We start from the raw sequence: 27,970 nt of genomic DNA, 5'->3' as shown, positions 1-27,970 counted from the left end.
GAAACCAATCTGTTCCTCAAGCACCTGAATCACCTCCTGACCAAAGTTGTTCAGCAAAGGGAAACAAGTGAAATCCACGAACAGACATGTGACTTCACAAAGGCTCCGATAACTCACTTCAAGACAAAATCATTTGTTAAAGATGCTGTTTTGTGTGCAGGAATCACCAGCAGCAGAGACGACGGCAGTAGTCGAGAAGCGGTGATGTTTGTTTTGTTCTCTACCTCTGGGACATCACTTCAGGGACTGACAGTCTGCTTGACGCACCGACTTGGCAGAGCCTTGCCCTGGAAAACACATCAGATGAATGTAACATGCACATTGTAAACCACTCAAGCTGTAGTGAACAGATTTAGGTCAGCAATTTCAGGTAGATAGCAGAATAGAAGCCAGTTTTTTTGGGGTTTATTTTCAATTCTTTATTTCAGGTACAGCTCTGGTACATCGATACATTACAAATGCCAAGAATTCATTAATATTGGAGCTCATTCATCACCAGCAGACATGAAGGAATGTCCTGAAAGCTAAAATTATGCTTCTCCAGGCTGCAGGTAAGAGATTGTTCACAGGTGTTTCTGCCACTTTATTCTACAGATTCGGGGTATAATATATATGTCAATGAGAAGGTCCCAGTTATGACATAGAGGATTGAAGCTGAAAATGTAGAAATGTTCTTCTAAATCTTGACAGTCCCTCAGTTCCTCTTGGATCATCAAGATGTGAAACATTGGGTTGCCTGAGTCAAGCAGACGTTATTCTTGACCCACCAAGCGGTCAAGGTGAAAGGTCATGCAGCAAACTGTAAATCCTACATGTGGCTGCCCGGAAAAGAAACGCTCAGCTTCAGCTTTCAAAAGTCTGTCTTCAGCGGCGACAGCAGCATCCAGCCCATCTTCTTTCATCAATCTTTTGGTTGAACAAATGTAATGCAGCCTTTAATTAGCTACATCGTTCAAGGCGACTGCAAGCGCCCAAAGGAGGAGGTTGGCTTTGAAATGAAGCAAGAAAAAACGATGAGCGAGGAGGAGGAGGCGGAGGAGGAGGAGGAGGAGGAGGAGGAGGTATTGGGGGGGGTGAAGAGTGAGCTTGTTTCAGTTGCAGTAATCGCTCATCCAGGAGCCTGTTCCTCTCAGGGATATTTGGATTTTTCAGTCTGGATGCTGTAGCTCGGGGTTGGGCTTTCTCTGACTCCCTTGTCTGTCCAGTGTGAGGACGCTGCATGTCTGGCATGCAGACATGGGCCCCTCGCTGCTCTCTAGGATTACTGTCTGCCTGGTCATCACCTTGGCTCAGGTGATCGCCGTGACCTGCCAAGAAAATACCAAGAAAGGTGAGTCACTGCCGCCCCAAATATGACTGTTTCTTCTGCCCACTGATTGGTTTTCTATGTTGATACCTGCAAAGGCTCAGTTACTGACAGGTTCATGCAAAAAAGGAAAACAAAAGGGGCATAAAAATGCTTTGGATTGATGATATGAAGACAAGATGTTCTCCTGCTTCTGTTGGGTTTTGTGCTGAAAAGACATCTGTCCCATGCTAATATCTGAACTTTATAAAAAGTTATTTTTGTCTAACCCACCTACCTGGGCTTATTTTCAGGGCTACATCATGTTTTCACATTTGTTTTATGGATAACTCTGTGCTGCCTTCTAATGATTTATGACTGGGTTTTCTTCTGTGCTTTTTTTATGAAAGTGACATGTTTTACAGTTCTGTTTTTCAAAATGTAGAAAGTGGTTCGGGAAGTTTCTCATCTCTTGCAGACTTCCTGCGTCATGTTTAGTTTAGAAGTTAAACTGGGCTGCTCTGCCTCCCAGCAAGCGGACCACACTGGCCTTGTGGTTTGGAAACTAAAGGTTAAAATCACACCCACAACCTGGACCAGGGAGGCTGATTTTGCCCTAATGAGACACCATTTTCTTGTCCGTGAAGCCGCTAAGTGGTGATTAGGCGAACGTTCTTGACACAAAGTATCTGGAGAGAGCTGCACATTTTTCAGGAATTAATTAGAGACGGAGAAAGTGATAAAGGAAAGTGACATTGATGCCTGAACACTGAGTACACTGACTGAGACAAAAGCTCTCAAACTTAAAGATGGAGATGTGGCAAAGCTAAAATAAAACGTCCCAGTGGATGTGATCCTGGGTCAAAAATATCTTCCCCCCTACAGGCTGCAGTGCAAACTAAAGCACGCTCGGGGCTGGCTGGGCTATTTCAGTGCGAGGTCGAGCCTGAATGACGGGGTTTCGAGAGCCACGGCTATAATGATGTGGCCTCGGGATGGGATGGACAAAAGCAGGCCACTAATTTTGGTCAGACTTCGGGCCAGAGGCAGACAAGACACACCCAGAGTGAAAGGATGCTGGATATGAAATACGCCTCGCCATCCAAGTTCACCTCCACTGAGGCTGCAAGAGAAGAAAGACTTTAAGACGACCAGCTACATCTGAGTTTATTCTCAAAGGTCGTCACATGTGCAGAAGCTGTTCTTGGGACTGAATTTGAGTTTAGTTTAGCAAAGGCATTTTCTCCAGTTATGCACTCACAGGTGTATCACTGCAGTTTGGCTCTTTATTCTTTTTACATATTACAAAAATATACATAAAAAAATAAAGTACTTTAGTTTTGAGTTAGTTTAAGATTTTAGTGTGCTGCTCCTGGCTTGTGTGTGTTTGTTTGAGTGGGAAAAATGGAGAGAGGCTTTAAACCAACATCAGCAGGCCGAAGTTTATACAGTTTTTACTGGTTTTAAGGAAGGTGAGGCTTTTTAATTGTGACCCTTTAAACTAATGGTTTCTGTGAGCCTTATTGGTCTTTGGATATTATAAAAGTAAAGATGTGTAAATGAATGTATGTCCCTTCTTAAATAGTTTAATTTGAAAGATTGAGGCCTGGGGAGGTGAGAATCAAGTATTTTACAAGGAAAAACCTTTAATTTCAGCTTTTTTTCACGACATTTCTCTATAATTGGTTTGTGACTGTCTTAGTTACCTGCTCAACCAAATTTCCCTCATATTAAATCCTCATGTGACCCATCTGGTTTATCGTAGGACCCCTTGAAGTCCCAACCCCCGTGTTGTAACTGACCTAAGTTAGAGTGCATGTGGGCTGAATATTGTGTACTGCAGATGAGGATGTTTAGGTCAGGGAGCTAAACGAAGCCCACAGTTAGCCATGATAATTGCTCTCAGGCTGGATATCAGAGCCCTAATCACATTCAAATGACAAAAAAATATAGTATGTAAGTTTCAACTTTTCTGAACATGCTGCAAAAAGTCATCAAAAAATGAATTTTACATTAATAAAAGGTTCAATTTTCCAACAAGGCAGTTGCAGCAGGCTAGAAAACCACCAAATGCTGGAAAAATGCTGAAAACAACCTGCAGAATTGGCCTCCAGCTCAGCGGCGTGCTGCAGCCTTCATGCTGCTGCTCAGGGTGCAGCAGGTCTCGTAGCAGGAGGGATCTCCGGGTGTGGCACCTCTCTGCTCTCCCAAATAAAGGCGAACCACAAGCTCTCCCCAAGCACAACGTATAATACAGCCACTGCGGTTTCCCCTGAAATAACTCCTGCTTTAGAAAACCAGCCTCGCTGGCGGGGAGAGGCTCCACCACATAATTAGTACGTAGGATGTCACTAAACTGCCTGGATTAAAATATGCTCTCACAGCTCACAGCAGGTGGCTATTATGTTTTCTACTTTTTCTAAGAGTTTGGCACTTTTTCCAGATAGTTTTGTTTCTTTTTTTTAAAGACTGATTGACACAAGAGGGTTCATCTTAATCCTTGATCCCATTCTGAATGTATTTTTATTTTATAAGCTGAGAAAATGTCTCTTTTTTTGTGTAAACAATTCTTTTATTCACTTTTTTTCAATTTTCTTTTTCTTTTCTTTTTCTAATTCTCTGACACCTTTGGTGCATTTTTGCACTTGGCTTATTAAATGTATTATTTTAGAACAAACCCATTGATAGATTGAGTGTCAAAATCTTATTTTCCTTCACTTTATCCTTTTTTTGTTTGCATTTGTACAAAAAAACATAAACAGGGTATTTTTACTTGAATTTTAGGCATTCCTCTTAATTACATGACTGCAGATGATTTTGTGTACCATGTGTGCTAACATGAAAACTATTCCTCATCTTGTTTTAGATGATTACATACTGGCATACAGACACATTTACAGCCAGGAGCTGTCAGGCTCAACCACAGTCTAGTCTCTGGCTCATTGAAGTGCCTTGCTCAAGTGTAGCTAAGAGGCAAATGTGCCTGAAAGTGTCTCTTAATGCTTGAAGACATTTAATTCTAAAATTGACACGCGAGGAGCCACATTTGTGCTTTTCCATATAAATCAGTGAGCTCTCAGTCTTCCCCTGAAGGCACATTTATACAAGATATGTTTCTCATTCTGGTTTCTCTTTCTTTTTGTTTTGCACTGTTTTGCAAGTATTTTCTTGTTCACTTATGTATTTTAAAGGCATTACAGACTATCATGGTAGGGGCTATTGGTTCATGCTATATACACCCTATAGAATAAGCATTAAGTAAAATAAATAACCTGTGAGAGACAGATCAAGACAAAAGGTCAAATTAAAAGAGCAGCTCAGATATAATTTCGTTCCAAAATCTTGGATACTACACTTCCCATAATGCAACATCTTTCAAAGCCCGTTCCCCCAATTTAATTGTGGCTTTTTGTTGAAAGAAATGTTTGTTTTTGCCCTCTAGGGCCACAGACGACATTATGAAACTGATTCATTTCTCCTGTAAACTGACGCTGATGTGCAGAATCTGTGGAATTTCCCTTTACAGTGTGTTTATTGGCCTTCAGTATGAATTATGACTTTTTAATTTTAAGTCTGTGAAGAGTAAAGCATAATGACTTTGACAGTCACTTCATTCACACGTCAGTTATCACAGGTTGAATAAATTTGGAGGTGTTTGTTCCACTTCACTACAGTTTAAAGGGAAATGTTGTACTTTTCACCCCTGCACATTTACCTGACAGCGATAGTCCACAGTTACTTTACAGAGGAAGATTTTACAGACAGTAACAGTGCATGGGATAATAACTAATAACACTCACATGGGCCATTTGGAGACTTTTACTCTGAATGCTTTATGTATATTTGGCTAAAAATACTGCTTATGATATAAAGTCTCTGCAAAAATACCTCTAGAGATGTTTTTAGCTCATAAAGCTGATATTATATAATGAAACTTTTTCCCACAATGTAGCCCCAGTGGCCTAATGGATAAGGCACTGGCCTCCTAAAGTAGGGATTGCGGGTTGGAGTCCCATCTGGGGCGTCCTCTTGCCCCGTGGTGCAGCAGAGGCCCATGTTGGAGGTGGGTCTTGTTGCTTGGATTAACTCTGATCCAGCCACCACCATCAAGAGATGGGAAAATCAAAATCTCAGAAAGATCTACAATAGCTGGTTGTGTGCATGTTTAATGTGTGTCACACCAACATGGATGAATCAGTTCATGCATGAAAGCCAGCTGTTTCTGCTGCATTGCTTGGTAAAGAGCGCGGCCTAGTGGCCAATGATGGGAAGTACAGTTAGAAGTCTGCTCTTAAAACCTGGTTGGAAATAAGAGTTCTTATTTTAATGTGCTGAACCTCAGATTCAAAGTATATTCTAAACATATCAGAAATAAAAAAAACCTAAAACACGTTTTATTTATTTGCTCTTTTTGATTTACTCTACTCAACCCATGAATGTGTCCTGCTCACAGAAAATGTTTTATGACCTCTGCAGAGGTGCAAGCACACCATTCACATGCACATCTGGCCCAGATGCTCATTGCCGCTCTGCTTGACTCAGGCAGCTGTGCAGAAAATGGAAAAGTCTACTCCAACAATCAGATATGGAGCCCAGAGACATGTCGAATCTGTGTGTGTGACATGGGGACTGTAGTGTGTGAGGACGAGGTGTGTGAGGAGCTGAGTGACTGCCAGACGGCTGTGACTCCAGCGGGCGAGTGTTGCCCCGTGTGCTCCACCGCAGCGCCGACTCTCGGTACAGACACTGAAGCAGGTAAATGGAAATGACTGCTGTTGTGCCTTCGTTCCCTCCTGCAGGGGATGCTGGTTACACTCAAAACCTTCAGTTTCCTGCCAGTTGGGTGTGTAACATCATTATGGGGCTTTCTGACATTTACCAGACTAGAGACTTTCAGGGAACCCCACATTTGAGCAATAATCAGACAGCTAGAGTAGAACAAGAGCTGCATAAGCACTAGAAACAACACCCACACATTACAGAGAGTGGGTACTTTTGTGGATGTAGTTGGATTACGACTACAAACTTTATAGTTTTTATTTGCAACGATCACAACTATTCCTAAACTACTCCTCCGTTTATTAGAATCTGAAGTGAACACATGGAAAGCTTTGAGCAGGATAATATTCGTTACTCTTTATTATTTCTCACTTTATTGTAAACTCCTTTGTCCCTGTCAGGATGCTGCAGCAACGGTGACTCAGTTTTCCCTGTGATCTGATTGGTCAGCAGTCGAGCTGTTGGCAGGATTTGTTGCCAGAGCCTGTCCTCTGAAGGTTACCAGGGAGATCTGCCCTGGTTACCATGGTGATCTACCCCAGTTAAAAGTCAGTCAGCTTTGTGGCACCGGAAAACCTGAGTCCGACCCAGAGATGGTCTGCACTCCTCTGGCTTTGTTGTACAGGGGAAGTTAATAAACAAATAAACAGCAGCAGGTGCAGCGGAGATTCAGGTTCGGTGTGTTGGCAGAGACATGTGACGTGTTATCTGGGATGCTGCTGGCACATGTGGAGTTTTATGTGCCAAACTGAAATTGAGCGGGAGCCGATCCCAGCTGGCTCAACTAGCACCCTATTAGCAAATACAGTTTGGTGAAATGTATATGTAATCAGCCAGTAAACACCTGTGTGGCTGCACTGGTGTTTACTTAGAATCTAAGTTCCTCTGGAGGCAGAAATCACATCTGTGGTTAATGTCCTTTAATCATTAGTGAAACAAGAGTCAAAGAGCATTTTGTAAAGGAATGCTTCAGTTAAATATTGTTGATCAGATGCAATGAAAGTTATTTCAACCTAAATCATCATGACATAATGTTGCCTGCTGCAGCTTTAACGACCCTGCGCACTGGAAAAATGTGGTTCTTTTGTCCGTGAGGTTAACCTGACCTGAAAGACCAGAGCTCTGCCTACAAGTTTGTAAAAGTGAACAGCATGTCCTTAAAAAGCTGCTATAGAGGGAAACACTTGGTGCTACGCTCTGTGGTCCCAGCGAGGCCAAGCGAAGGTGCCACCGGTCCAGTGTTGACTCATGAGTGCCATAGACTGTCAGTCCTCTGCGGTTCATGTGCTTGGCTTCACAGCCCAAAGCTGAGGAAACCAGAAACCTTATTGTGTTTACGGGTTTTCTGAACAATCATAGGACCACAAGAATCATGATTGTTTTCTCTTGGTTTAAACCTCTGGAGAAGTCTGGATTAGCTCCAGTGGAACAGGCGTTAAAATAGTCCAGCTATCATAGACACTCCATTTAGTATCATGAGAAAAGAGGAAAGTATAGTAGGCCTTACAATTGAAAACCCCATAATGATGTACAGACTGCACCTTTACTACCAACAGAAGGGGAATCAGCGGTAATACTGATGCTGTTCTGTTTCATGAAGATACCTGCAAAGGCAATGGGATGACCTACACCCACAATCAGATGTGGAGCCCAGAGCCGTGTTGGATCTGTGTGTGCGACACGGGGACTGTGGTGTGTGAGGAAGTGGTGTGTGAGGAGCTAGGGGACTGCCAAACAGCCGAGGCCCCAGAGGGCGAGTGCTGCCCTGTGTGCTCGACTGCAGCACCACAGCCTCCTAGCACGGACAATAAAACTGGTAATAAATATTTAAGAACCATGATTTTGAACCTGATATTTGGCAGAGCAGATTTAAATGTGGGTCTGTGTGTTCCATAAACATCCACATTTACAAACCTACCTGGGTGTATTTATGTGACTTAAAAATAGAGGAGAGTTTTACATCTTCTCCTCTTGACGCCTCTCGTCTCATTTGGGGATAAATGTTCTTAACTTTTTCAAATCCCTTCCTACTGTATGTCTTCTCATTGTTAAAACTATTCAACGCCCCAAAGTCAAAGTCATTTTTCATCATTCATTCATTCATTCATCATTTTTGTGTTTCATCCCATTAATTTTCTACTCTTGTCTCTTACATTTCTTTGCATCTAGTGTTCTATCATTGCTCCAAGTGCCTTTTGCACGTATTTTAAGTTGCTTTCATTGAAATCATGTACTGAATAACCACTGGGAATTGTGCAGTTACTTCTACTCACAAATTCCTTTCACATTTGTTCAGAAAATGCATCAATATAAGATTAAAAAGTCATCAGCCAGATCTTAGAATTATGAACAAGACTTATGAGACTCCCCAAAGGCACCATGTGTTATAATTTAGCCACCATTATGCCCAGTTAACACAATTTGTGTCAATGTTTCAGTGGTGCAAAGAGAAACTAAGCCAGGTTTGCAATATATATGTAGTCTGAAGAAGTTTAGATGTGCATTGCATGTAAGCCTAAAAATGGGTTAAGTGATTAGTAATGCCTCACCTTTTTGGGGTTTTACCACAAGGAGAGACTAAAAGGGACACAAACAAAGAAAACAAACTACAGCACATTTGTGTATTCCTGGCATTTTGAGGCTGAGAGACCGCTATCAGTTCATGAGTGTACATGCATTAAATCCCTGCCATGCTTACATCTCGGACAAACGGACTACTGATGATACTGATGTCAGTTGCTGTTGTTTTTCACAAAGATTCCTGCACAGAGGATGGCAAAGTCTACTCCAACAATCAGATATGGAACCCAGAGCCATGTCGAGTCTGTATATGTGATATGGGGACGGTGTTTTGTGAGGACGTGGTGTGTGAGGATGTAGGTGACTGCAAGACCACAGAGATCCCAGAGGGCGAGTGCTGCCCCGTGTGCTTGGTGGCTAACACAGACACTAAAACTGGTAAACTGGAATGTAAGCTGCACATTTGACTACAAAATGATTGTCTGTGGATGCATCCAGGCTATTTTCTCGCAGTGTTTGTGTTGTGCAGTCAGACATTCTTCCCATCTGTGTCAGGACTGCTGGTGCTCTTTGTCATCTCTCCCAGCCTGAAGCCCTCCTCTTCAGGCTCCTGTGCACACGACCTAGAAATGTTCTTTTCAATTCTTCAATATTGCGTTCAGAGTTTCCCTTTGACTGTACTGTCGGTTTGCATCAGGAATACATTGACTTTTTGCCATAAGATCACTTCTCAAACAACTTTTGTGCAGCAAAAACATTGCTAGCAATGCCATTTGCAATTTAGCATTAACTTCACATTGACAGCCACGTCAGTATTAATAATAATGGACAATAATGAATGCTGGCAAGGGCTGCTGCCAATTTAACTGCCGCACAAAAGGATGTTGAGTAAGTAGCTTATTTAACAAATGAGGTGTATTCCTCTGGGAAACTGCGACCTCCCTCGCCATGTTCAATGTCATGTCGTGTATTGCACTTTTCATGCACTTCTGATGATGGTCATTGCCACATTTATTGCTTTTATTGTGAGTTGCTTTATGTATGGAAACAAATTGTTTCTTGTTAAAAGAAGCACTGTTTAAAGCCTCTATGCTGATTTTAAGATTTGTAAAGAAAGACAGTGATGCATGTTATAATTTGGAGGATGCTAAAATAAAAAAAATGCACATAGGGGCTTTAAAAAACAGGAGGACTGTGTCCTTTTAGAAATATTGTGGGCATGAAGAGTTCAGCATGTTAGAGTATGCTATGAGAAATATGCTTACACGCCTTTTTTTTTTGCCAAGAGTTGGATGAGTCTTCTCATAACTCTCGGCAAGAAAGCAAAGAAGCATAAATTGAAGTCATATTGCCAACATTCACTTATTGCACAACAATTCAAAACCGCCATACTTCTAATAATTTGTCTGCACTTCTGTTTGGCGAAGACACCTGCACAGAAAATGGCAAAGTCTACGGCAACAATGACATATGGAACCCAGAGCCGTGCCGGATCTGTGTGTGCGATATGGGGACGGCTGTGTGTGAAGACGTGGTTTGCGAGGACCTCGGCGACTGTCAGAAAAGTGTGACCCCTGATGGCGAGTGTTGCCCTACGTGCTTGAGTTCAGCTTCAACATCAACTCTCAACACAACAGGTAAATGTTGTGTCAATCCTGTCATATTGTTGAGGGCTTGGTGTGGGGTCCTTTTGAAATCCCCCACCTGTTTCTGTCCCTCTGTTACAGCTGCGGATGAGCAGAAAGGGGAAAGCTGCACGGTCGATGAAGTGGTCTACCAGCACAACGGCATCTGGAAACCAGAGCCTTGTCGTGTGTGTGTCTGCGACAACGGCGTCGCCATCTGCGATGAGGTGCAGTGTGAGCTGCTGTCAAACTGCGAGAAGGTCGTCACACCTGAAGGAGAGTGCTGCCCCGTGTGTGACACCTTTGCCAGTGCCGGCAGGACCATAGGTGAGATGAATCTGCCCATTATCCCACAGTTATTATAGTAACTTCTATGTTCAGTAGGGTTTTGCCTGTCTGGTCCGGTATATGAGCTTAATCCAGTTTGATTTTAGATAGATAGCATGAATTTGTCATTACATCAGTAACCTGTGCCAATAATCTGACTTGTATTACAATACTGATAAGAAAAATGATATTGTTATTAAGATGATATTAAGTTTGTTCAGGCCATAAATGGAGTCGCTCATGTTCGGATACTGATCTTTGTTTTTAGTGTCTGTTCGTGTTCTCAGTGTCTTACATCTTAGGTCTTTAGGCAAAGCAAGGCTCATTTATTTATGTTGCACCTTTCAGACACAAGGTGATTCAAAGTGCTTAACATAAAACACAATAAAAACCAGACACAGAAACATTAAATTGCATTAATAGACAATAAAAGCATGTCTATAAAGAGTTACAGACTAAAAGAAGTTATGAATAATAAAACCTGAAAACTAAACTAGCAGACAAACCAGAAAGACTCTGTTCAAGGTTTTATCCACCAAAGAAGTCCTCCATTGTTACCAAACTGGCCTTTAGACGCTGTGCACACATGACAGATGCTTGTTTTTAGCCTCTGAGACAAACAGCAAAGCTTGTGGTTCACTTTCACATCACTGAACCACAAGAGACGTAGAAAACTACAAATTTGCATGAATTATTTCGCTTCAGGAAGATTAAGTTGAAGTAGAAATGTAATTAACAGCATTTTTTTCTTGTTTTCCCCAAGAAATTATGGGCTTCAAGGTAAGTCATGATTCATTCTTAAATAGATTGACATTCAAAACAAATATAAAAAACTACTGTTTCCCTTCAATTAAAACAACTTGTTGATGTTTCCTTTTTAGGGACAGAAAGGGGAACCAGGTGATATCCCATACGTAAGTATTTTCATGAAACAAAAAGTGGATTTATAAAAACCATATATATATATATATATATATATATATATATATATATATATCTTCATTTTTCATTGTTCCATCCACAAAACCTTAACACTGTGTATCTAATCCCCAGGTGGTGGGGCTCCCTGGACCTTCAGGCCCCATGGTGAGTGTTTACTGCTTTTACTCTCTCTGTGTTTTTGTGTTTATGTCAAGTGGATAATGTATAATATAGAAGGCTAGAGAAATTACATTTGAAGAACAGAGGATGTTTAAGAATAATCTCCCTCCTAATAATCCCTGTACACTAATGTTGACACTAGGAGGCACTAAAGTGTCATATTAGTGTTTATGATCAGAAAACATCCTGCAGGAAACTGAAGGATTGCAACTGCAGAATAGGTCACTATTGTTTGTTGATCTGCTTTCTAGAAACGCCAAAGAAATTAAAATATTTATTCAATATTCTGTGCAGATGTTGATGTTCCTAATTTCAAATCCTTTTTGTAACAGCTGTAATGTAACGTAGCACTTTTTTAAACAGAAGTCTGACAACTTTTATGGTTGTAAACAGCAGATTTTTTTTGTATGAAATGTGTTTTTCTTATACTTGTGTTTATGGTTCAGGGTCCTCCAGGAGCTCAAGGCAACACTGGACCAAGAGGCTTTAAAGGCAGGAAGGTAAGTCACTGAACCACTGCTGACTGAGCTGCTGCTCATTTATTTTATTTAAATTGATCACGATGGAAATTATCTGTGACAGTGCTGATTGTACTAGGAATGCTGCCAATATGGCTGCCAGAGAGGACGATCTTATCTCAGATCCGTGAGTGAATTATAACCCGTAGGAGAACGTGTTGTCTCTCACTAATCATCACCAAACACTTTTCAGGGATTTCCGGGGCCTCCAGGATTTGACGGAGAGCCCGGTGTACCAGGAAATCCAGGACAGCCAGGACCCCCAGGCCAGCCCTCCCACCCTGGGGTGAGTTCTTCTCATTACTGTGATTAAAAGCATGGATGGCTTCAGCAGTTCTTTACTAAGCATTTATTTTAAAATCATTTTAGGGCAACCTAGTGTCACAGATGGCAGGTTTTGGAGAAAAGTCTGGCCTGGCTGGGATGATATCAGGATCGAGGGTGAGTGCTGCTGGGAAAAGATGTATATTATATTAGACATTTTGCATATCAAAGCTTGGGCATTAGCTCTGATGTACAATCTAAATTACAGTGTATAAAATGTTGCTATTTCAGGGTGAAGCAGGACCACGAGGCACTCCAGGGATGCCTGGACCATCAGTACGTTTTCACTTGATGATTTAAAATTCAAATTCACAAGTCGCTCTAAAATGAAAAGTGACATAACTAGTAGCTTCAACTTTAGATGAAGTGCTTTTGTGCTTTATATCATGAGTGACTATCTCTGTTCAGGGTCCAAGTGGTGGTCAGGGAATTCCAGGAGAGGCTGGAGATCCAGGACCAATGGTAGGAACATTCCTGCTCCTTCAACTTCATGTTTTAAATGTGATGTTCACACCCACTTCAAGTGTCTACGAGGAGCTGCTCTAAACCTGTTTCTAAACCTGCGATGTGACCTCCATCAGTCCTGACGGCTGCTTGTGTTTGTTCTCAGGGCGAACCGGGTCACCGAGGACCAGATGGGCCGCCTGGAAAAGCTGGACCTGATGTGCGTCAAATATACATGCATGCATAATATAATACATAATATGCTGTCGTGGGACTTTTCAGATACTTAATGCAACATTTCAAACGGAAGTATTGTACAGATTTTACTTTCAAATCTTATTTGTAAAATAAGATGCATTTTTCAGTGCATAAACTGTGTTTACTGTGTAATTTTAGCCCTTAACTAACTGATTTCAGCCCTTTATTAAGTCCTTAATGGCTAATTTTCTTCCAAAACAAATGAAAAAATCATGTTTTTAATGCCTTAATGCCTTAACATTGTTGTTACTGTGACTCTCAGCGAACTAATAATTATTAGCAATCAGTAAATATCAATCAGTAATGATATTTTAAGAAGTATTAACTAAGAACTTCTAATCACCTTTTCTGCTCAGGGAGAATCTGGACCTGCAGGTGCTACAGGAGAACCAGGTTTTTCAGGATCTGCGGTAATCCCAGCATAATAATATATTATCAATATACATGTGAAACACAGTGGATGTTCTTACATGATGAGGAAACACATAGAAGGAGAACAATCTGGGAATTCATGGTGATTTGATTATTGGTTTAAATGCAGGGTGCCAGAGGATTCCCAGGACTTCCAGGTCATCCAGGACTGAAAGGTCACAAGGTAAGTCTGACACGATCCCTGCTCCCTGATCAAAAACCACATCATGCCTCTGTGAGTCCTCACTTTCTAGGATTATTCAGAAGAATCAAGAATGTAGCTGTTTGTGAATTTCTCCAACAGGGACATGCTGGTCTTCTCGGGACCAGAGGCGAGTCTGGAGCCGCTGGGAACAAGGTATGAATTCATCATGTTGTTCTCCCAGAGGGCGATTCCTCATATTATTAATATACAAGGATGATTAGAGCCCCACGTACACTCATGGATGGATTACGAGGCAAAGGGCATCACTTATCAGTCGTTTTGTGCCTCTTTGTCGTCATTTTGTGTCTCTTTATGGTAAGTTTCCATCTTTGTGGTTGTTTTTGCATCTTTTTTTCATTTTTTTGTGGTTATTGTGTGTCTCTTATTGATGCTTTGTGTGTCTTCATGTTGACAGTCACTTGAACAGGGACGACCTGACCCAGTGCGCTGTTCAGTAACACCATGTGTACCATTGTTTGTTCTGCTAAGAACCCCTGCAAAGATGCACAAATGATTTCACTTAAGGACGTAAATTGTGCAATAAACCCTGCATGGTTTCATGAAATGTTTTAAAGCAGCTGTTTTGGAATCTTTTTAGAGTTTTCATTCTAGTTTTTGAAATTTATTCAACAAATCTGAGGGAACTTTAAGTCATACAGTCCGCTTAACAGAGAACTTTAGAGGAGCCCCCTCTGATGGTATCCTTGTCTTTGTGTTTTGCAGGGTAAATCTGGTACTTCGGGTGCAATGGGTCCTGCAGGCCCACAGGTAGGCAACACACACTGCACTGAACAGACCACCAGAACATGTCACACAGAGCCAGATGTCACTCACACAGATACTGAGCCAGTCTTTTGTCTCAGGGGCCGGCTGGCATGCAGGGAGAGAGAGGCAGAGCTGGACCAACTGGTCCTGTGGTAAGTAAAACAAAACGACATCATGAGTTTGGAAAAAGTCTGAAAATGTTGAAATTTTGTTTTCAGGTTTAAGATGTTTTCTTTCTTTCCGTCTTTTAGGGAAAGCGCGGTGCAGCCGGCCATGTTGGCAAACCCGGCCCTCTGGTAAGGTCTTACCTCTACAGGACAGATGTACTTATGGAGGCTCACTGGCCCAACAGACAGCATTCAAAACTAGAATCAAAGTAGTCTGAAACTATCACATAACACAGCAACAATTGATGGCTAGTTTATATACAGTATCTTTCATTGCTGCTGCTGGTTTCTGGACATAATTTCAGCAGATAATACACAGATTGTGAACTTTAACCTGCGCAAAACAACCCAAAATTTCCTTTAACTTCAGGGTCCTATAGGAATCCCCGGACTGCCAGGCTTTCCCGGTAACCCAGGAATGAAGGTGAGATTGGAACTTTACTATGAAATCTTGAATTTACCTTAAAATGTTGGAGACCTTTGTGGATTTTAGATACTGGCAGAGCTGGACAGCTGATCCAACACTGTGACAGTTACATGATAACACACACAGTGACCTTTACTTACCTCGAAAATCATTTTAAAAACTCTGAATCTGCCGTGCTGTGCAGGGTGAAGCAGGACCAACAGGGGTCCGAGGAAGTCTAGGACCGCAGGGACCCAGAGGGGATGGCGGTCACGTAGGACCGACTGGACCAACAGGAACCCAGGTGTGTTACAATTTCATCAGCATGTCTATTTTTTTTAATAGAACTGTAAAATGAACACATTCTGACGGACTCTAATAGACTTTGTATTAATATGATCAATTCTAAGTTCAGATTTTTTTGGTGAACAGGGTGCCGCAGGGACTGATGGAGCTCCAGGTGCCCGTGGTTCATCTGTAAGTGTAACTGCAGCATGTCTTTATCTGAAAATATCTATCTCTGTTAATCTGCTGTCAGTTCATGTTTTTATTGAATATCCTTCCCAGGGTCTAGCAGGTATCCAGGGTCCAGCAGGGTTGTTGGGCCCATCTGGTCCCCCTGGACCCCAAGGAACTACAGGAGCACCAGGACAAAAGGGCCAACTGGTATGACCTCTCAGTTCATCTACATTTCTTTGATGAATGCCTAAGCAGCTCTGAAGTTTGAAGTATGATTTATTTAATCTAATGCACCAGGAACTTTAATGTTTTATCTGATCTTCTTTCATAGGGAGACGTTGGAGTGCCTGGATTCAAAGGAGAAGCTGGAATGAAGGGAGAAAGAGTAAGCCACACACACACATCTTGAAACAAAGACCCTAAAAGTGTAATTTTTTGGTTATTTGTTGGTTAATTGAGAATGATGCCATGTTAGGGTGACCATGGTGTTCCTGGTCCACTGGGCCCAATGGGAGAGGAGGGAAAGCGTGGACCCCGAGGTGACGCTGGATCCATCGGTCCTGCAGGACCTCCAGGAGAGACTGTGAGTCAACGTCTACTTCATCTTTAAACAAATATTTCTGAAGCATATGTGGAAACTGTAGAAAGCAGATTTTCAAGTTCTTGAAAGAAGTATTCATAATTTTTTTCTAGGGAGCTCCAGGAAATAGAGGTTTCCCAGGTGCAGACGGCTTGCCGGGCCAAAAGGTGAAACGACTTCACAATAATCAAATGTAAAATAACAGGATTTAACCACTGTTGTTAATAAGGATTCATCTAGACTGTTCTCATCAAGAGCACATTTGTTTCTGTGTGTTTGAACGTTTGATGTTTGGCTGAACAGGGAGCTCAGGGTGAAAGAGGACTATCGGGGCCAACCGGTGCCAAAGGTTTACCAGGAGATCCAGGACGTAATGGAGAGTCAGGTCTAACTGGAGCTCGGGTAAAGCAGACACAGCTACATATCCAATGTTGTCACTTATTGCCTTGATGTAATTGGTGAAATAGAACATACAGTATTTGTTTATTTCCCCAAAAACATGGGAGAAATGTGACAAAACAGGCCTTGAAACACATAAAATCCATCTGAAATGAAGTGTTAAATATCAGGAATACTGTTTTCTGCCAAGATTATTTTTCAGTATTTATATAAGATTAACTTCTGAGGAGAAGATGCAACTTTGGAGACAGGTATCCAAGGTTGTCCTCTAACTGTGCATCATATTCTATGTCTTATTTCACAGGGTCTGACTGGACTTATAGGCGCCCAGGGATCAGAGGGAAAGCTAGGACCAATGGTGCGTTAAACATTGTTGTTTAGCTTAGAGTACAGAGTGTATGGTAGACAGCATGTAATGGATTAACATTTCTTTATGTCTGTCCAGGGCTCAGTGGGAGATGATGGCAAACAAGGCCCAGCTGGTTCTGCTGGGAACCGTGGTCCAGCTGGATCGATGGGCCTGCCCGGACCAAAAGGCTTTGCTGTCAGTATGACTTTTATCTTATCAAATGTACCACTGTCATCTATGTAATCACATACTGTGTGATGCTTGCAGAAGAAGAAAGAGTAGGCATTTTGCTTAGACGGCTGATTTTCCTTTTAAATAGAAGTGAAGTTACTGGAGTTGAAGTAAATTATAGGACCAAACAATTCTTCCTAGCACAGCAGATGATAACTTCTGTGGTTGGGTTCTTGTTGTTTTTTAGGGGGATGCTGGGAAGATTGGAGAGGCTGGCAGCGCAGGGTCTCCAGGTCAAAGGGCAAGTTATTTTCACCATCGTATAAAATAATTCCTCATACATACATCAGTTGCCAATCATCATTACAAATGTACTGATACATATTCTGATTCTGTATCTGTCCTCCAGGGGCCCAATGGAAAAGATGGCGAGCAGGGAGCCGCTGGTCCAACTGGCCCAGCTGTAAGCATCTAACTCAGTGGAGACAATCTCATCATCACTAATAATATTTTCATCAAGTCATACTCCTATATTTTCCTTTCATTAGGGTCCTGCAGGAAAGAGAGGGGAGCAGGGACCACAAGGACTGCATGGCTTCCAGGTACACTGTATTCCATAATAATAAAAATACACATTTTGATCATAAGCATTGCATTAGCATTAATGCTACCATTGTATTAATGTTATAAGTAGTATATAAAAACTGGGTTGGTGTTTTTAAGGGTTTGCCGGGAATGCCAGGCCCACCTGGAGAGTCAGGAAAACCAGGTGTTGAGGTATGACAAAATTACACACTACATTAACTTTCTCGTTTAGCTCTCAAACTATATATTGCACAGTTATGTGTCATCGCTGTGCACAGAAGTTTTACATGAAGCACAATGTGTTTTTTTCCAGGGTCTTGCCGGAGAAGTTGGAGCTGCAGGATCTACAGGTTCAAGGGTAAGTGCATTTGTATCGTTGGTTACACGTCTCAGCTTTATTCAGCTTTAGCTTTCCACAGCCGAGTGTCTTCACTCATTCAGTGAGTTTAAATCAGTCGCCTGCTGGATGTCTTTATCCACTGCTCGTCCTTGCAGGGAGAAAGAGGTCCTCCAGGAGAGAGAGGTGAAGCTGGGCCCAATGGTCTGCAGGGACCCAAAGGTAGTCCAGGTGGACCAGGACCAGATGGGGCGAAGGTAATGTAACCACAATGACAGTGAGACTTCAGGATCCAAAACCCTACGTGATATTTGAATGTGTTAAATAACCCTATGACTTAAAAACCTTACTGTGATACTTTTTTGCACATTTTAGGGTAACCCTGGTCCCGCAGGTAGTGTTGGAGAGCCAGGCGGTCCAGGACTTCAGGGAATGCCAGGGGAGAGAGGCACAACAGGATCCTCAGGCCCAAAGGGAGATTCAGTAAGTTAAAGAATACAATTAGATCATGTGCAAAGAGGCGGATAAACCTCTTAGTGCCCCTCAATGGTGTAAAATATCTGCTATTGATATCATAATTTCCTCTAACAGGGTTCTGTTGGAGAGAAAGGACCTGAGGGTAAAGCAGGAGCTGATGGTGCACGGGTGAGTGCTATCAACAGATATGTCAGTTTATGGTGAAACACATATTCAGTGTTAAACCAATGTAAAATCAATGGCTGACAATATTACAAATGAATTTGCTTTTCTCTAACATATTTTAATATATGCTTTTTATTTCATTAAAAGGGACTTACTGGTTCTGTCGGACCTACTGGTCCCGGTGGACCCAATGGAGAGAAGGTGAGCTCAGACGCATCATTTTAATCATAATTAAACATAATAGTATAGCATGATAATAATAAGCATAATCATAATTGTAGTCTAAACCTGGAAATGTGATCAGTCATGTTCAAACAGCAGACAAAATTAAGGAAGATATGTAGTGAACCCGAAACTAATTTGTCAAAACCCTAAATCCTGATCCATGTTTGAAGATCTTTGAATTATTTGACTCCTATTTCAGGGTGAAACCGGCCCACCAGGACCTACTGGACGCCGAGGCACAAGAGGAATTGCTGTGAGGAGAATATTTTATAGTGCAATTTACATTAAATTGAGGAGAAATCTGGTTTAGTTTGAACGGCGGTGATTCCATTTCTGCTTGATAAAGTGTGTATTTGTGTGTGTGATGTTATCAACAGGGGTCTACTGGTGAACTTGGTCCGACTGGTCCTGTCGGCTTCCCTGGACCTTCTGTAAGTGGCCTCTGAAGAGCTAAAGAAAAGCAGTCACATACAGAACGGCTCGATTAAAAACAAAGTGATTTGCTGTTTCTGTCCAAGGGTCCTGATGGCCAGCCTGGGACTAAAGGTGAAACAGGTGAGCCAGGCAAGAAAGGAGAGGGAGGATCACCTGGACCACAGGGGATGGCTGGAAAACCAGGAACACAGGTCTGGCACATAAAGAGACATGTAATCTTGTGTATAAGTGGTATCTTTGAAGCTTCTACAGATTGTAAAACACCAAAAATGATCAGATTTCTGTAACGTTTTGTTGTAGATCAACATGCTCTGGTTATTTAAACATATTGAAGCAGATTGGTTATATTGAACTACACTATTAAAAACTACTTGATTACAACTCACTTGCATGAAGAAATTCAATATCATCTCATTAAAAGCAGTTCGCTTGGTTCACAAATTAATTTGTCTTGTCATTTGTGTGTGTTTTCAGGGACCTGCTGGTGTGACTGGATTGAAAGGTGGCCGAGGAACACAGGGTCAATCGGTGAGTTCAAAGCCTCCAAATAACAACCTCACAGAGGTTCTTATAAATTTAGTTAGGTGTGTCAACAGCATTCTCTACAGTGCTTTGTAATATGTATATATACATTTACAATAATTTATTATTATCACCACGAAAGTGCATCTTATTAGAAGTGTTTTCTTCTCTCAGGGCTCTCCCGGTTTCCCTGGGTTGCCTGGAGGAGTTGGACCACCTGGTGCTCTTGTAAGTTAATTGGTTACATTACAGAACGTATAATTAACAAAATCAATACACTCACTAAATTTGATGTGAGAGTTCGACACCAAAAAATGATCACCAATCTCCTTCCTGCGGTGGATTCATTAAGTCACATTTGTTTTTCCAAAACTGGATTGAGGGAAAATCATGTGTGTGTTTCAGGGTGTTGTCGGGGCAGATGGACCTATAGGCCCATCAGGAAAGCAGGGTCCCGCTGGGATTCGAGGAGAGAATGGAGCTGTAGGACGTCAAGGAGAGAGGGGACCTGCAGGAACACCTGGCAGCCCTGGAGAGAAGGGAGACTCTGGAGAGGACGGTCCTCCGGTAAGATGCAGGGAAGAGTCCATTAAAGTAGCTATGCACAAATAAATCCTCTTTTGATTGCTTGTCTGCTCTTGTGTTTCTCTGTCAGGGGCCTGATGGGCCTCCAGGACCTGCTGGCGCCGCAGGGCAGCGAGGAGTCGTGGGTCAGCCTGGACTGAGAGGAGAGAGAGGCATGCAGGGACTGCCAGGTCCTGCTGTAAGTATTCCTGCTCAGTTGTTGCTACAAGGTTTGGGTGTTGGTCATGTTTTTAAACTTATCTCAACTTTATGCTTATTTGTTTCTCAGGGTCCACCTGGAAAAGATGGGACTTCTGGAGTTCAGGGTGTTGCAGGGCCCGCTGGTGGAGTTGGTTTACCAGGAGCCACTGGACCAAGAGGAGACGCCGGCCCTGAGGTTTGTATGTGTTATGTATAACAGGAAGTGTTGGTGCTAACGTTTAGCTACAAACAAAATTGTGAAGATTAAATAAAAGAATGGAAATAAGAAAAGGGAGATATCAAATGATGATTCAGCTTTGTATATTTTGATCTTCTGTACTTCAGATCTTCTCATAGGAAGTTCATCATGTTGTAATCTGTGTCAATTCAGGGTATAGCTGGAGCAGAGGGGTCTCCTGGTAAAGACGGTCTCGTAGGAGAAAGGGTAAGATTAAATTCATGGTGTGTGTTTTTCTTTGTCTTTTTTTTTTAAGTTCTGGACTGGATGTCATGCATCCAGCTGTGTGTACTAACCACTAGTGTGTGAATGTGTTTGCAGGGAGACAGGGGTAATCCTGGTTCAGAGGGTCTGGCTGGTTCTCAAGGGTCTCCAGGAACTGAGGGTCCTGTGGGACTGACAGGCGGTCCAGGACAACAAGGCGACAACGTGAGCTTAAATCTATGTGATATGTGTCTGTATCACATATTACTACGCCTGTAAAGTTGGTCGGTTGTTGTAAAGTTGCTAATGTCTCTTTACCTTTTTGAGTTTAGGGTGCAAAAGGCTCAGCTGGACCCCCAGGACAACCTGGAGTACGGGGAAAAGCGGTAAGCATGAAAAAACTATTTTCCACCTTGTTGATAACCAAAAGCAGCAATTCAGCATTTTAAAATCAACAACTAAAACAAATTGGTTCTTATTTTCATTGTAAAACATTGTGTTTTCCAATGACATGTTGAATTGTGACCCTGTGTGGGTAATCTTAGGGACCTCAAGGACCACAAGGAGAGAAAGGAGTCCCTGGAGATCAGGGAGAGAGGGGTCAGAAGGGACACAGAGGTTTCACTGGACTCCACGGTTTACCAGGAACAACAGTAAGCGACAATAAATACTTTACTTTACCTCTTTAGACATGTCAGATGTGGCCAATGCTAATGTTAAAGAATTAGTGTAAAATTAGAGTGATATTTGTCAGTTCCTGCGTGGATACACACATCAGAATTCAATTAAAGTGCATTTGCAGTATCTAATCTGGTAAGACCTACTGTATGCTGGTATTACTGATGTTTTTTAACACTAAAATCATGACCACTGATGGTATGAGATGTTAAAATGTTATTTTTCTCTGTTTCAGGGCGCCACAGGGGAGCCAGGAGCTATAGGTATTGTTGGACCAGCTGGGCAGAGGGTGAGTGTACAAGCAGCATGCTGTGAAACTCACAATCAGTCTAATGATCGGAACAGAAGACATGAAACCAGATAAAAACGTTCAGCTCTGCCTCATTTTCTCTCATTGCTTTACCACACAGGGTCCTCCAGGAGTGGTGGGTCCTTCAGGAAAGGAAGGAAACATCGGTCAGCCTGGACCAATGGGCGCTCCTGGAAGCAGAGGCTCCAGTGGGGACATCGGGGCACAGGTGACACAAGATTACAGTTTTACTTTTTCATATTTCAAACAATCAGTTTATTGGTGTTATCCCGAGAACAATATTGTGATATCAGTAAAACTTACACACAAAATTATAGGCGTGACCGGGCCAACATACAGTAGTAAGTATAGTCAGTATATCAATATACAGCCTTAAAAAATGTCTCCAAGTTAAATGTAGCCATAACGATAAGATAATGATGTTGGTGTTGTGAGTCTGACTAACAATGGTGCTCAAGGAAAGCAATCAAATTGCAAAATGTTAATCTCCTTAGAGCCATGATTGTCCCTAGCCTATTGTGAAATGATCTTTAAAGGTGGAGATATGTTGTATGTAAAGTTGACATTGTGGCCTGTAGTTGGCACTAAGGGAAAAGCTCATGGCGGAGTCCAAAATGGAGGAGAAGGAATGTTCTCATTAAGTTTGAAGGCAATTTGTCCTTTAAAGTTTTGATATTTCCTGTGACAAAAGATCAGGAGTCAACAAGATCATACGACACAAGTATCCTGTTCAAATTTCACTGCAATCTTGAGTTGTTAAGATATTTTGATCTGGTTGTGTTGGAGAATTTAGACATAAAAAAATGTTTAATTTCATCAGGGTCCACATGGTGAACCTGGACCTCCCGGCCCTCCAGGCCCTCCCGGACCTCCCACCGCAGCTGTGGAAAACCTTTTTGTTGCCTCTTACGATTATGAAGGGAACGGTGGTGTGCCAGAAGCCGTGGAATTCGTTGAGGATGATGTGGCTGTTGATCCTCCTCCACTTCCTGAAATTAACAAAGATGAAGCCCTTCCCAATAAGAACGAGGCCGTCCTGCGTGCAGACACCGGAGTCCACGCCAGCCTGAAGACCCTCAGTGGACATCTGCAAAACCTCCGCAGTCCTGATGGCAGCAAGATGAACCCTGCGAAAACCTGCCAGGACATCAAGCAGTGCTACCCTCAGAAAATGAGCGGTGAGGTTTTCTTCAGTTTTCTACTCATTCAGACTCTATTTTTATCACCACTTGCATACAAAAACCTTCTGATTAAATTCCTTTGACACAGGCGAGTACTGGCTCGATCCAAATCAAGGAAGCACAAAAGATGCCATCAGGGTCTTCTGTAATATGGAAAGTGGTGAAACCTGCATCTCTGCCAACCCAGCCAACATTCCCAACAAAGCCTGGTGGACGAAATCCAGTCCCAGCCCCAACAAGCCCATCTGGTTTGGAGCTGACATGAACAGTGGAACTAGAGTAAGGGATCAAGACACATGCATTTTGTGGAAGCTTTAACGTTTTCTGTGTTTAGTAAAGACAAAGAGTATCTAGAAGTGGAAATCCTTGCATGCTCTAGATGAAATAGTCATGTCAAATTGGCATCTCATTTCAGTTCGGCTATGGAAATAAGGAGGAGCAGCCAAACGCAGTAGCGGTTCAGCTGAAGCTGCTGCAGCTTTTGTCCAAAGAGTCGCACCAGAACATCACCTACCACTGCAGGAACAGCATGGCTTATAAAGACAGCAAGAGCAGCAACCTGAAGAAAGCTCTGGTCCTCAGAGGCTTCAACGGCCAGGAGCTGAGAGCGCAAGGCAACAACCGCCTCCGATACACCGTCATCGAGGACGGCTGTTCGGTAAGCCATCGACAGAATATCTAGATCTGCCGAAAAGTGTTTAGAAGACAGTGCCACTGATTTATTCTGGCTTATTTTCCCCTCAGAAATCAAACGGAGACTGGAGCAAGACTGTGATTGAGTACAGGACTCAAACTGCGGCCAGGCTGCCCGTCGTGGATTTGGCCCCCATGGACATTGGAAAGGCTGATCAGGAGTTCGGCCTGGACATCGGCCCTGTGTGCTTCTCATAAAACACAAACCCCCAGAGCAAGATGGACAGAAATAACCCTTTTTAGAGAAGTAACATCATCACCAGAAATTATACTATAAGGACTCCTCTTCCTGTGAGCGTACGAGTCGATGAAGGTTAGATGTTTGATTCTTCACACGTGGCTAAATTTCCTATAAGCTGTTGAAGTACAGTGTACTTGCTGTGAGTGTGAGTGGCAGGGCGCTGCAATAATTTATTCACCAGTCAATACATTTACAATCTATAGCACAAGTGCTCTACAGGGAAATGCATGTGGGTGGAAAATAAAGTCTGAGGTGCTGACATGAAACCTAAATAGAGATGGATTGTAAACTGGAAAAACAGCCAATAATATTAAAGTTTAAATATGTGTAGTGTCTTTATTGGGAGCAGATAGTTAAAAAACCGAAGGTTTATAGTGAATAAAAGCATTCAAACCTTTTCTTTTGGCTTTTTTCCAGTAAATGTGCGTCCAGATGCCTGGATAGGGCAAGAGTTGATATAACAATGACTGTAGTTCTTAATTCTAATGGAATAAAAAATGAAAATCATGCTTGAACCTAAATTATTAAGTTCTGTGCAGGAACTCATTTACTCGTTCACCAGAAAACACTTTGTATCTCCTTTTAAAACTTCTGTAAATGCAACATATGACTGTAAATTGCAAATTATTTGTTTATTGTTGACATTGGATGTGGAATAAATGTCTTTCTTTGGAACGACTGTGCTCCTCCCACAAACTAATGCAAGAAAAGTTGAATAAACACTCGGTTGCCCCTCATGAACTGCATGATTTTGCTCTGAGAATGAGTTTAAATGGAGCTGAAGTGTTTCTCCACTAGATGGTGACAGTGCTTTTCCTTACAGTCCTCAAATCAGAGTGAACTGCTGAAGTCCTTCATTAGATGGACTCTGGAATGAAGAAGCAGCAGTAATCTGGGGTTGAAAACAGCAATAGGTAATAGATATAGATTAGATTAGATAGATAGATTTGATAAATGCAGTAGAAACTGTGGTGTTAACTTGTATTTCAGACATGGATTTCTACTCTTTACACCCTGTGTTAGTTCTTATTCCTTAAGACAGACATCACACTGTTTTAAAAGCAGCACAAAAGCCTAATTTTTAATGAAAAGGTGGCTCTCCTCACTGTATCAGTGTGTGTTTGCATGCATATGGGTGTGAGCGAACAAGAAGAAAAAAACAAAAGAGCCAGAGAGAGGGAGAGAGAAGGCGTCCTTACAGGAAGAAAAAGAGCCAAAGTTCAGGCAGCACATGTTTCTGGGTCGACCTCTCCTCTCTGTGCTCGCTGAAAGACGTGACACTCTCACCGTTTCCTGCAGCCCGGGCGCGCTCCACATCTGTCGAGGTGGTCATTTTTAGCCAGGGCTGCTATTTTCATTTTCAGCATGGAAAGTTTGGGGGAAAAGTGTGGAAGGAATTTAAACTGTACTTGCACGTACAGTGCGCTCTGTGGTACATTTTTACATGAGAGTGTTAATATACAAGCTGGTGGGGACAGCAGTGTAAAGACTAGATGATTTATTTCATGTTGCTGAGTGCGATTTATACTTTAAAGGCCTCAAAAGGGAACCAGACCAATCTGTGCAGCCCCCCCCATCCCGTTCAGACAGATTTCCATTTTAGTAAACAACCAAGATGGCTGCCGCTGATGTGGAACATTCTGTTGAATCCACCATCATGTCAGTATTAAACCAAGGGGACTTTATATTTTCACTAAAAGAAGAACAAACAAGTGGACGTTTGTTTTTGTCTTGGTTTTATCTTTTGTCCTGTAAAGCAGATTCTAACTTGGCTTTTAACAACTACAGCCATAACTGACATGGCATCCCTAAATCCATGCCATGAGCATGGCTAAAAAGTGTTCCACTAATAGATGTTGTTATTGTGATTATTCCAAAAGGACATATGGGGGTGCTGGTTTACTGAAGCTGCCTGATCCACAGAAATAGAGGAAGAAGACATTTCTCATTTCCTGACAAAATACGAGCCCAAAGGCTAAAGTCTCCTCTTTCTCTTCTTTTCATCTCCTCCTGCGTGCATGCATGTGTATAGTTTAAAGCCTCTCTGTAAACCTGTGTTCTATTGTGTTGTATTATGTGAAAGGCCAAAGTGTGTTCCACGTAGTGTAATTGTACCTGCTGCACCCAAGCGTGGTCGGCTGGAGTCTGCGACCCTGAGATGACTTGGCACCGACGCCCAGATCCTGACTGGGGTGTCTCTTGTTCGCTGAGGAGCCTCGATGAGATTTCCCAGCTACTCCTTTTCCTTCCTGTGCACCCTGCAACCCTACCTCACTGACGCCCCTCCAAAACACTTAAAGATCACTAAGAAGGGATCATGAGAAAGGATCAAACTACTGGCCGAAATTATTCTCAGTGGCATGAAAATATGGGGCTGAAAAAAAATCACACAATTAAGGGAAAGTATTAAGAGGCAGAGGTGAGAATATGTTTTTATGCTCTAGGAGCACAAGTTTTAGCCTCTAAACATGAATGCTGCATTGTAAAACTATAGAAATTAGTTTACTGTGCAGATTTGAAAGTTTTTTCAATATGTTTATCAAGATGTCTTGTTATTGGTCACCAGCGCAGATCAGACAGAGCAGACTGACTGGCTTTACTCTACTAGTTTTATAGGAATTAACTGATTTTGCTGCTTTTACTGATTTAATGCAGGTTAAACTGGATTTCGCCAGAAGAAATTTCCTCATGAACCACAAACTACGGGGGCTGGTGTGGCTAGTGGGCTCACAGCAGTGTAGTGACAAATCTAAATATCAATAGATTCAATAGTTGATTAATTAAATTAATAAAATAAGATCGTATTTTGCTACTGTGTGGGCAGTAAATAAGCATTTGTACTGGACTTTGGTGATTGGGGGGTTTTCACAGATAACATGATATCAAAAAGTGAAATTAAGTAAAAATTCCAACGCATAAAACTTATGGATGCTGTTTCTCTATGACACACACACACACACACACAGTCACCCCTCCTCCACAGGCTGAGGTCGAAGCTGATCGAAAGGGAAATGAGCCGCTTTAACATCCCACCTTTTCCCAGATCCTGGGAGGAGCCTGTGCCTGGTGGCAGCGAGGAGAACAATGGCAGGAAACTGGGAGAGGAGTGAGGGAGTTCCTGTTGGCAGGACGATGCTGAAGACAGGAGCGCCGATGCTCCTCGTACAAGTGGATACTGGCCTGCAGCCCTGGCCCGTTGGATCTGGGCTCTTTAAAACTGTAGCAAGCTCATTGTTTGAGATGTTTTGAAGAGTTTGATTCCAACTGTCTGACGTTCCAGGGTGGGATGTCTCAGATGTTCTGCTGCTAGAAACGTGATCAAAACAAAACTGCTTGCAAAGCAAATATCTTCATCACTGTTCCTTATGTGATCGGGTGTGATTTTATCAATATTAACCATAAAGACATAAAAACACTGTGCTCAAGTGAATTAGATTCGAGAACGTGACACAATCCGAACGTCAGAAAATAAGATGTCTGATTCAGTAAAACATAACATGCATTGGCCGCTAGCATTGGCCGCTAGCAGCATGGCTCTGAGGGCAGTGCTGTCATTCAGACGGCCCATTATTCCAACACCCTCATAGTCTAAAATGTCCAACACCCTGTTATCCCAAAAACAAACACACATCTATCCAAGGAGCCATTGCCCTGAAAATAAAGGCTCTCTGGAGGTGTTAGCTCAGTGACTGAGCTTTACCCCTGTTGGTGCACGCCTCCGTCACGTTAGATGTAGACTGATTAAAGACTGTTGTTCTGGTTTAGGTACAAAAATGACTTAGTTAGATTGAGGGGAAACGTTGGGATTTGGGTAATTAGTT

At 42.2% G+C, this 27,970-nt stretch overlaps 1 protein-coding gene across 1 annotated transcript; it reads left to right on the top strand.

Annotated features, from left to right (window-relative positions):
- Nucleotides 1-1,236: 1,236 nt before the first annotated feature.
- On the top strand, nt 1,237-24,798 carry LOC139223943 (collagen alpha-2(V) chain-like). Its single transcript, XM_070855946.1, has 54 exons — nt 1,237-1,330; nt 5,828-6,022; nt 8,822-9,022; nt 9,140-9,196; nt 10,312-10,536; nt 11,300-11,316; nt 11,615-11,622; nt 12,084-12,137; nt 12,349-12,441; nt 12,888-12,941; nt 13,090-13,143; nt 13,538-13,556; nt 13,723-13,776; nt 13,897-13,950; nt 14,521-14,565; nt 14,661-14,714; nt 14,814-14,858; nt 15,100-15,153; nt 15,341-15,439; nt 15,568-15,612; nt 15,703-15,801; nt 15,926-15,979; nt 16,070-16,177; nt 16,288-16,341; nt 16,478-16,576; nt 16,878-16,931; nt 17,019-17,117; nt 17,341-17,394; nt 17,503-17,556; nt 17,642-17,695; nt 17,817-17,870; nt 17,992-18,036; nt 18,174-18,272; nt 18,391-18,498; nt 18,607-18,660; nt 18,805-18,858; nt 19,082-19,135; nt 19,260-19,313; nt 19,401-19,508; nt 19,792-19,845; nt 20,014-20,067; nt 20,245-20,406; nt 20,495-20,602; nt 20,693-20,800; nt 20,996-21,049; nt 21,164-21,271; nt 21,379-21,432; nt 21,592-21,699; nt 21,960-22,013; nt 22,135-22,242; nt 22,855-23,212; nt 23,304-23,494; nt 23,631-23,873; nt 23,960-24,798. Exons 1-54 carry the CDS (start codon nt 1,237-1,239, stop codon nt 24,104-24,106), a joined length of 4,791 nt encoding a protein of 1,596 aa, XP_070712047.1. The 3' UTR covers nt 24,107-24,798.
- The last annotated feature ends 3,172 nt before the right edge of the window (nt 24,799-27,970 follow it).

Source organism: Pempheris klunzingeri, chromosome 24 (genome assembly GCF_042242105.1).
Source record: "Pempheris klunzingeri isolate RE-2024b chromosome 24, fPemKlu1.hap1, whole genome shotgun sequence".
Classification (NCBI taxonomy): Eukaryota; Metazoa; Chordata; class Actinopteri; order Acropomatiformes; family Pempheridae; genus Pempheris; species Pempheris klunzingeri.
Note: the sequence above shows the minus strand (reverse complement) of the source record. Positions and strands in the feature narration are given on the sequence as shown.

Excerpts from the sequence above, each read along its gene's own strand:
- LOC139223943 (XM_070855946.1), top strand. The coding sequence starts at position 1,237 with ATGGGCCCCTCGCTGCTCTCTAGGATTACTGTCTGCCTGGTCATCACC. Across the intron at positions 22,243-22,854 it reads GTGGGGACATCGGGGCACAG|GGTCCACATGGTGAACCTGG; the intron begins GTGACACAAGAT and ends TAATTTCATCAG. Across the intron at positions 23,213-23,303 it reads CTACCCTCAGAAAATGAGCG|GCGAGTACTGGCTCGATCCA; the intron begins GTGAGGTTTTCT and ends CCTTTGACACAG.